The 11149-nt window shown below is 32.1% G+C and overlaps 1 protein-coding gene across 1 annotated transcript in view; it reads right to left on the bottom strand.

Moving 5' to 3' along the window:
- Positions 1–1043: 1043 nt before the first annotated feature.
- The window catches only part of LOC126750216 (uncharacterized), a 303441-nt gene continuing 293335 nt past the window's right edge, over positions 1044–11149 (bottom strand). Inside the window, exon 15 of the mRNA XM_050459759.1 lies at positions 1044–1464. Within this exon, the coding sequence (XP_050315716.1) occupies positions 1417–1464 (48 nt within the window). The 3' untranslated portion in view covers positions 1044–1416. The remainder of the gene's footprint in view (positions 1465–11149) is intronic.

Genomic DNA, 11149 nt, shown 5'->3' with positions numbered 1-11149 from the left:
TGAGTCATAGTGCAATTAAAAATATCTCTACCGGTGCCATCTGTTGCCCACATAGATCGTAAGTTTTCGTTATTTGATTTGAAGATCCCCTGTAAATACAACAAACCAATAAAAGCCCTAATTTCTTCGCTAGTTGTGGTAGATAAAAAGGATAGACGATTTTTTGCAGAAACAGTATAGTTGGCAGCCATGATTTTTATTTTTTGATTGGTAAATTCAATAATTTTTTGAATCATATTGTCTGTGAAAAGCAAATTTCATGCTTCCAAAACATTTTTTGGTGGATTTTGCCTTGCCTCTCCAGCCAATCCAGGTAATATTTTTATTATATTTTCCGATGTTGTTCTGCTTCTTGTAGGCTCTTGTTTTGATCAAATCGTCTTATCTTTTCCATGCCATGAGCCCGATCTCTTCTCTTTTTCCGATGTTGATATACTTGGAGAGACTTCAATAATTTCTTCATCCTGGTCGAAGTCTGAGTCGTCTCCGGAGCTCCATGAAAATTCACTTTCTGTGTCATGATCGCTTAAAACCTCATTATCTTCTTCCTCTTGATCACTTTGATCATTTGAAACTACAATATCATTGAACTCTGATGGAAGCAGTGCAGCTTGGGTTGTAATGTCTTGGTCATTCCAAAAATTTTCATCTTCAAATAAGTCTTCTATGTCTTTATCAGTCAAAGCATTATTTTTTAAAGCCATATTTCTTTCTAAAATTAAAAAAAAAACATAAAAATTAAACAAAAAACAAAAAAAATTAAAACTTACCAAACCAGAAATTGTAAAGTAATTACTATGCGTGGGTCCCACAGACCCGTCGACACTAATAACTCGAAATTCGATACGTCCACTTTAACAACAGATTCACGACTGAGAAGTGTTTAATGTTACTGGAGATTACACAAACGGAAACGCCAGTGGCGCGCGGCGTTGCCAAAATCTGCATGAAAACTTATTTACATGGGTCCCTAGGACCCACGCATAGTACTTGAGGGTTAAGCTAACCTTTATACGCATGCAAGGTAAATTCAAACAAACAAGGCTTTTCCATAAAATTCACCTAAATATATATTATATTACAAGCTACTTTCTTAAAAATAATTTAAAAATATAAACACAGGCAATATCCTTAATAGTATTTAATAAGTTTTAAAACAATAAATAGTATAAATAAAGCATTTTATAATTTACTTATTCAAAAGGTATTTTTTAAAAAATTTTGATCATGCAAGTTCTTATGTATAGTTTCCATAATATCCTTATTCAATATTTTGACTAGTAAGCTAAATATTTACAGAATGTTTAATAACACAATAATACAGGATTCGTTTTTACACATAAATCAATGCCAAGGTTACGGTAACATTGATTGAACACACACAATTTTAAAATTAGTGTTTTGTCTTTTGCACTATCATCTTGCTGCTACGGCTCTTGAAATCCAGTCCACTGTATGAGCAACCTTAAAAAAAGAAAATATTATATTATATAAAATGAGTAATATAAACAAAATAAATGTAAACAAATTTATTCTTGATTCGAGATTGGAACGTAAACGAAAATACATTTACATTGTAGCTATAAAAATATAATAAGTTATTTCTAAATTTGGTAAGAAGTATTACATATCATATCACTCAATAAGAAACAAACGTAGAGTAGGCATAGTAAATCATTTAATACAGCCACAAATTACTACTAAGAAAACTACAATCGTAGATATATGGAAATGATTAAGAATAATTTGCAAAATTTGTGTTAGTTTTTGCTTAAAAGTAACAATTATAAGATGGGAACAAAACAAATGGCCCACATCTAAGATTAGTCTTAACAAAGGAGCGATAAAGCATTCTAAAGGTAATTATACACAAATCAACATTGTAAACAATCATCATTGATCTATAAATGAACTCAAGCATAAAGCAAAATACATATTATTATTGGTATCTTTATATAAAAAACTTGAATAAAGTAAAATTAAAGATTCCAATTTTTATATAAAATAAAAATTGTTTATAAGACATGGAATGGAATATGGAAATACATACATAATCAAATATAAAGGTTTATGTAACGCTTAATAAAAATCCTTTTTTCCTACATTTTTTTTCCAGGTATGAAAAGTTTTCATTACGTTGCAAAATTAAATAATATTTTCACTATCTGCATATAGTTGAAGTAACTTATTTTTTCCAATTTAATTTAATTTTTAACTTATTTTTCCTCTTTTTACATTCTGAAAAGATTTGTTAGACTGGAAGATTTGTGTATCGTTAGTTTCCTTTAATGATTTGTTTCTAATCTTTTTCACATCAAAAATTTTTGGAATATTGCTTTAGGGCATTATTGATTTCAAACCTAATATTATAAGACAAGTAATTTAAATTATCACAACATATCACAGAGCGTTTTGTAATTCAATAACTTCTTTAAGAACTACTTAAAAAAATCATTTTGAAATTGTCTTTCTTCTTCTCTAATAGAGCTTTTCATCAATTTTGAATTAAATGCAAAATATATTTAGCAATACTTCTCATGAGCTTGCTTTTCACATCTGAATAAGTTTATTGACAAGATTATAAAAGCTTGTTATTGGTAACGCTCGTTAAAAAAATATTAGAAAGAAAATAATTATTCGAATGATCGAGACATTAAAAAATTTAATTACACTTGTTTTAACGATGACTTATACTGTTTTAATTTCCAGTATGAAATGAAACATTTTTTAAAGTCAGTTAAGAATTCTCGTAATATTGCGGTATTCATTTCTGTTTTAAAACGTTTTTGCAATTTATAACCTTAACCTCACAGCCAATGAAGGTTAATGAAGATCATTAACAAATCTGATATTGCTGCAGACCAATTTAGAGATTTTTTGTCAAGGTAATTCTGCAACTTTTATACAGGGTGTCCGGAAGCTAGATGCAATCCTTTAAGGGGGTGGTAGCTGACTTAATTTTAAACATTTTAAGCTAAATATGTGTAGGTCGAAATTTGTTTATAAATTTTTTATGGCAATTTTTGCATTTTTCTCAAAAAATACCAAAATTTCACACTTAAACGGTAATAGAGCGCAAGTTACAATTAGTATCGGAGTTTCAAAGTGTATTTTGTTTTGTCTAATGTATATTAATAAAAATACGATCAATTCCAAGTTTCTGTGTAAACTTATAGAAAAAATAAAGACATTGAAACGCCCTTTATTTTTAGATATCACTCATGCAGATGCCTGGCCAATTCTCAGAATTATGGCCTCTTTTGTGCGGCAGGTCATGTAAACAAAAATTATTAAACTGAGACCTCTCATAAGTCTACTAAGCATTAGATCCCCGATTGTGGGGTTATTTTAGGTTTTAATGTTAAATAAAACACAATTTTGTTTAAACTATTTATTGTTCATGTTCAAAATGCAATCCATTATTTCTAATACAGGCACGAGCCCTTTTTGTTACTTTGGTGGTGGTTACTCTTATGGTCATATCTTTATATATCTTTATATATATAATCCAACGGAGTTAGGTCAGGCGATCGAGGGGCCAAGGAAAGGTTCCGCCTCTACCGATCCAACCGTCCGGAAAACAGTCGTCTAAGTAATTTCTGACAGCCAGAGACCAATGCGCTGGACAACCACCTTGCTGAAAGATTATTGGTCTTTCTCGTTCCAATAATCCAGCTTCGTCTAGAAGAACGGGGATATTATTTTGTAGAAAATCTAAATAGTTGGCACCATTTAAATTCTCTAGTAGAAAATATGGCCCAATAATAGTCCTGCCTATTACTCCGGCCCACACATTGACCGAAAATCTGTTCTGAAATGATTTTTGTTTTTTCCAGTGCGGATTTGCATCTTTGGCAGCCCATTCGTGGAGGTTGTGGAAGTTGGTAATACCCTCCCTGGAAAAATTGGACTCGTCTGTACACAAGATACTTCTTAATTCGTCTTGCAGGGTCTTCTTCTTGTAAGCCCTGCACTCCCGTACCATAAAAGGGATACTGTGCTTTCCTACTGTGCTGCTGTATCTTTCTTCATGGTCGTCCACACCTTCCATCTAGAAAGGCCAAGGTCTTTAGCTACTTTTCTGACGCTTGCAGTAGGGTCTCCGGTAAAAGCTTCCAGTATTTGCTCCTCAATCTCTACATTATTATGGCCAGGGTTGACTGCACGTGCCGGATTATTCCCAATGCCAACTTCAGTAGGACGGCGAAAGGTGTTTTGAAACACCCTGAAGTTTGGTAACCTCCGATCTGGATAACGTTCCTGGTACAAGCGTCGTGCCAAAGCTCCATTACCGTTAGCACGTCCATATGTGAAGACAATGTCAGCGTACTCTTGGTTGGTAAATTCCATTTTACAATACTGTTTATTAAAACGGGCAGAAACTCGATTTAAAAAACAGTGGATGCAGTCAGTCAGTACGAAGTTGATAATCTTACAAAATTAGAGGCGAGAGTGAAACTAAACAACAAGAGGCTAAAATCACACGTTTTTATTTATTAAGCGAGTACCTAACTCGTAACCCCCACCCCAAAGTACCTACTAGGTACCCCTTACCCTACAGTATCTACTATTAGGTACCTCTGCTTAATTTTATTTTTATTACTTTTTATTTACCTGAATATGTTGAACCTGAATATAATCCAGTAGGTTTTGTTTACCTGACCTACGCACAAAAGAGGCCATAATTCTGAGAATTGGCCAGGCATCGGCATGAGTGATATCTTAAAATAAAGGGCAGAAGCTAGGCATATTTTTAGAGAGGTTTGAACGACGAAAGCATTTTTATAACAATTATTTAAACATAAAACAAAGCATTTTTATTTTAACTCCATATTTATTTTTTACGTTTCAATATCTCTATTTTTTCTAATAAGTTTACACAGAAGCTTAAAGTTGATCGTATTTTTAATAATACACATTAGGCAAAACAAAATAAACTTTGAAACTCCGATACAAAATGTAACTTGCGCTCTATTACCGTTTAAGTGTGAAATTTTGCTATTTCTTGAGAAAAATGCAAAAATTGCCATAAAAAATTTATAAACAAATTTCGACCTACACAGCTTAAAATGTTTAAAATTAAGTCAGCTATCACCCCCTTAAAGGATTGCATCTAGCTCCAAGACACCTTGTATATTATCACTCTTTCCAATAAATATTAGAGCAATAAAATCTTTCATGACAATGATTTATCTTAACAGATGTACTAGAAAAACTATATTTGGCTTTACATTTAACTCAACAAGAGGCGATAAAGTATCCTTACAAGTATGTCCTTAAAGTATACTTGATTCTTTTTCATATACCTGTTTTATTACGGCACAATACCTTTCTAACTAATTATTTCCTTATTACAGTTACATTTTCTGAGTGCTGGAAAAGTGCTTATGTAATCTCGATCCGGAGCCTTTAAAACCAAACGAATTTCGAATAATTAGTATTTAAGTATTACTTTTTGAAATTATTGATAAGGTTGTAGCTGAACAACACAGTTTTTTAAGAGCATTACTATTCTAATCGCATGTTTTGTTTTCAAAGAAATCATAGCACTACTACAGGCTTACTTCAGGTATGATAGCTTTAAGGTTTGGAATGCACATTTTTGTCACTTGCTGTATTATTTAGGATTTTAATAAAGCGTTTGGAATTATTAGACATCACCTTTTGCTAACTAAAATATTATAGTCTTCGGGATACCTCTATATGATTCATTGAAAATCATATTATTAATAGAAAACAAACTGTAACATACAATGGCTTAAACTCTGAAGTAATAAAAAATGCTTAAGTTGTCCCTTAAGGTAGTGTACTGCGCTCGTTTGCATATATATAGCAGACTTTCCTCAATTTCTGCAACATTTTAATTCCCATTTTTTACAAGGTATTTTACCCATTCAGCAATTCATGCATTTCATTCGTTGCATTCTCCCATTAGCAGAATTTGTCTTCATTTACTTTCCTTAAAAAAGCTAGGGATTTCTTTCTAACCCTCCGTATCAGTTAGTCGGTATCAGTAAAGTTAATTTGGTAAGTATTAGGCTGCTCAGTGACTATCAGAATATACTTTATAATTATTTTGTATGCGTGTTACCCACATTATAGTAAACCTAAGGCATTACCATTGCATTAGGCACATTTTTAATAATAATATATTAGGCTGGTTGTTTGAGCAGTTCAAATTAGATACCGCCACCCCATTTTTCCATTTCAGCTTTGTACTACTTTCGGTATATGGAATTAAAGCAATTTAATGTATATTATTATTATTATTATTATTATTATTATTATTATTATTATTATTATTATGCTTACTGCTTGGTAACATTCTTTCTACGCAAAAATTTCCTGAAATAGCCGAAGTTTGCCCTGTTTTGAAGAACGGTGATAAGTCAAAGATAACAAACTATATACCATTCTCAGTTTTAAATACCTTTGCGAAGGTCATCGAGATGTACGTATAGAAGATAGAAGAGTATCTTCCCTCAAATAAAGCCACTAATATCCAATGTTCAACATGGTTTTATGCCTTGCAGATTTTGTTAAACTGTACGAAGACATGGTAGAAACTGATATAGATAAGCGAGGTCAGGTAGATGTGGTATACAAACAATAGATCACCCTACTTTATTTAATAAATTCAGCGGCATTGGTATTAGCCAAAATTTATTGAATTTTTTTAGTTCATATTTAAAAAATAGAGTTCAAACGGTTTTTAATAATGGCTACCACTCTAACTAATACAAATCAACCTCCGGTGTGGCTCAAGGATTTAATCTGAACCCCCTATTTATTGTTATTTTATTAACAGTATCCTTAGCAATAATAATTAAGAACTCTTTTATTTGCAGATGATTTAGAAACTTATTAAGTCAATATTTTAAAATATGATGATTATAGTTAATTTACAAAATAAATTAAATCCATAGTGTCAAAATAATAATTTATTACTTAACGCATCTAAATGTAAGGTTTATTTAGTTACACGAAAGAATAGCCCAATCCTACTTAGTTACACTATAAATAACATGGATCTGCAGAGATGTGTGAAGATTAAGGATTTATCAGCATTTTATGGCTCACTGGTTAGATCTAAATTAAAATAGGTTTCTTTAATATGGAATCCATAATATGGTATTTCATAATATGGCGTTTGAGAATGTCTAAACAGTGTTTTTAAAGTCTTTAGCACTTAAAATTGATAGCCAGGAGCTTTCATAATTAAGTGTTGCTTCAACGATTAGTACTATGTATGTAGTACTTAGTACTAGTATGTTGGTTTTTCTCTATTAATTATTAAATAATAAAATTAATTATGAAACACTTCTCGACAAAATAAGTTTTCTTATGACAAACGAGAATTTGCAAACTTATTCTTTATTTTACACGAGCGTGACTAGAACCAACCAGTGTGTAACTAAAATAAAAAAATTTGATAGATTATTGAAAGAACTCGTCCATTATCTGAAAGATACCTATGTAACTAGAGAAAAAATAAAAAACTCCAAGTCTCAGTCTCAAAACATTTTTTTATGTGTCACTCAGGTTACATGTTTCGCTAATAAAGCATCATCAGACCTTACAGCTAGATGACCTGCTAAGTACAGTCAGTACTTAGTCCGAAACATGTAACTTGAGTGAGATGTTTTGAGACTGAGACTTGGATTTTTTTTATTTTTTCTCTATAATAGATTAATTGCCAATGATTTATTATCAGTTATTTATTTAATATTATTTATTATTATTTTATTATTAAGTATAATACGCACATCTAGTTTAAATCTAGTTAAAATCTTTTTTTTTTCAAACTAAATTAGATTGTTTCGTTTTAATCAATTTTCATTCAGTATCTATATTTGGCTTTACATGCATAGTGTGTGTATCTCAACTTTTATTCTGTTTTTTTCTGTTCTTTTTTATTTTGTCAAAGTAGTGAAAGTAACTAACTAATATGCCACATTATTATAAAATTTTTATTAAAGGGATTAGCTTTTAGTACCTTGGAACCTAATACTGTTTTACTGTTACTGTTTGTATTTGCTTTGTTAATTGATAGTTACGAATATTGTATAAATGGTTTTCCTGGTATTGGATTCTTCTGCTAGGCAATATAAGTTTATTTATTTATTTAGTTAAGTGTATTTTACTTACTACTTTTTACTTTTACTTGTACTTGTACTTTACGTTTTACTTGTACTATACTTTTTATTTATAAGTATAGTACAAGTAGTTTAAATTGTTTTAGTAGAAAATATTTTTTCTTCGTTATATGTAAAATAATAATATCTATGTATATATTTTCGAGTTACAATATACGAGCTGCATTCCGAGTTGCTTAACTTGTTTAGTAATGTTAATTAAATATATCTTATATAAAATAAATAATTGCCAATGTTATAAAAATGTCTCTAAAAATTAATAATAATTAATCAATTTCCATACCGAATTTTGAAGCAAATAAAAAGCAAGCTTAGCATATGTGCATATATTCATCTTTATTTTATTAAGGTCACTCAACACAAATTTTAACTACAAACCAGAAATCATCAGTTATTTGATAACAACTTCGAGGTGATCCTGTACCCTTAGGTAGGAACCGGTTGAGTCGTAAACAGCTGGTTTCCGCCATAGGGTAGATACCAGCTGTAAGGGGTAACTCTGCCCTTTGGGGAAACCGGTAGACTATCTGCAGCTGCTGGTCGGTTTTTGGATCGCTATGTTATGTTTTTATTTAGAACCCGATTTATTCTTAATTTAGGTATTCTCATTATTGACAGCGCTTCAATAGCTATAAACTAAGGTATACTAATGGATAAAGTTACACTCTGTGCTACTATTATTTTATTGTATGCGTACAGCTTAAATAAGGATCTGGTGGCCCTTCCTCGGGCTATCGACCCCTCATCTCCGTTTGCGCATAACTAGGGAGTCGGAGAAGCCTACTAACCCTTTAACCAACGCAGCTGCGAAGGAACCACCTTATCTAGGAGGTGTTGCTGGTTCGCGGGATCTAGTCGACTAAACGGCGTGACCATAGTATTGCATTAAAAGATGAGCATAGCTTATACATAACTAGACTTATCATCCTAATACCTATACAGATAGATATATTTCTAGTCCACCATATGTAGGATCTTTTAAGTAAAAAATTTTTGACGTTCTTTTTTTCCATTTGTATTTAGTCTGTAATGTATCCTGAATCTAAAAAAATCAATATCAAGTACAAATAATACCGAAATAATTCGTTTTGAGCTCAAAAAGTTAATACAAGTAGCAAAAAAAGTTATTTTACTTTAACTTGACGCAAAAAAAATTAAAAACTATCAAGATGTTCAGGTAGTTTTAAAAACATCTCCAGTTAATACTCTTTTCAATGATATACGATGTGTAACACAAAGCCGACTAACTTGCCACAATTCATGACTTTAAAGGACAATAAAGTAAAAAAACATATTTTTTTAATTTTATGTATTTATTTCAAAATTACAAATTTTATTAAAACTGCGCTCCCCTGGCTCTAATACATGACCTACGTCGCTGTCGCATTTCCACTGTACACTGTACTTCCACTGTACTAGTAGTAAGACGAAGCCGCATCGCTTTTCTGATAGTTTGAAATCATCGGCATCGATTCTTTGAATGGTTAAATGAGGAAATCGTGGAACATGCTATGGGATTGTTGTTGTGATAACAACAATATATGTTACATATTGTTATTGTCATTTGACATTTGTCATTTGTCGTGGTGTAACTTTTTAGCTTTTTTACGTACCCAAGTCGTTAAATTAATATTGTACCGTTTCTATAGTTGTTATTGTTAATGTTAATACTGTTGTTATTGTTGCTGTTAATTGAGTTTTGATATTGTTTTTGTGACTTTCCTTATTTTCGTAACATTATCGCCACAATGGCTGCATACACTACCGAAGAATACGCCGATATTGTCTTTGCTTATGGAAGAGTCAAAGGTAATACGCGAGAAGCACAAAGAATTTATGAGGAGGAATAACCCAATAGGCGTGTGCCTCACCACAACACTTTTGCTTACACTTTTCGTCGATTAAGGGAAACAGGCAATCTAAGTTTTCAAGAACCGAGGATCAATCGGAGGCAGTATGATGTTGCTGTAGATGAAAACGTAATTCGCGCATTTGATGAGGATCCCACCACTAGTACAAGGAAAGTAGCTACAGATCTGAACATTTCTACATGGAAAGCATGGTCACTTGTCAAGGTAGAAGGAAGGCATCCTTTCCATTAAACCCCAGTGCAAGGTAATTTCATACTACATCAACAACTTAATTCCGTAATTTTTACTGGCATCGTGATACTCTATTCTAGGTCTTCTACAAGCCGACTATGAACGACGGGTACAATTTTGCTGCTTTTTGCTTCACGCAGACGTTGAAAATGGACACTTTTTAAAAAGCATCTTATGGACTGATGAATCAACATTTACACGTGCGGGGATATTTAACCAACATAATTTACATTATTGGGAAAACAAAAACGTAAATCCGCGTTTGACCAGAGCCAAGTCTTTCCAAACAAGATTCAGTGTTGATGTTTGGGCAGGTGTGATTGGGAGACACCTCATCGGTCCACACTACTTGCCGAGAAACCTCAACGGGGACAATTACTTACATTTTTTACAAAATGATCTCCCACAATTATTGGCTGATATACCCATATTTAATGAAGACGGGCCGGGCCAATCGTCTTCCAGAATGACGGGTGTCCTGCACACTATCGGATTGCCGTTAGAGAATTTCTGGACAATACTTTTCCCAATAATTCAAAGAATCAATGCCGCTTTTCTAACCCTCAGAGAAGAGATGCGACCTCGCCTTACGACAGTAGAAATGCGACGGCGATATAGGGCATGTATAAGAGCCAGGGGAGCGCAGTTTCAACAAAATTTGTAATTTTGAAATAAATACATAAAATTTACAAAATATTTTTTTTTTACTTTATTTTCCTTTAAAGTCATGAATGTGGCAAGTTAGTCGGCTTTGTGTTACACATCGTATATCATTGAAAAGAGTATTAACTGGAGATGTTTTTAAAACTACCTGAACATCTTGATAGATTTTAGTTTTTTTTGCGTCAAGTTAAAGTTACCTTAACTTTAACTTACGCTAAAGCTACCTAA

The sequence above is a fragment of the Anthonomus grandis genome, chromosome 2, assembly GCF_022605725.1.
Source record: "Anthonomus grandis grandis chromosome 2, icAntGran1.3, whole genome shotgun sequence".
Lineage (NCBI taxonomy): Eukaryota > Metazoa > Arthropoda > Insecta > Coleoptera > Curculionidae > Anthonomus > Anthonomus grandis.
The sequence above is the reverse complement of the archived record's forward strand: the minus strand, read 5'-3'. Positions and strand labels throughout refer to the sequence as shown.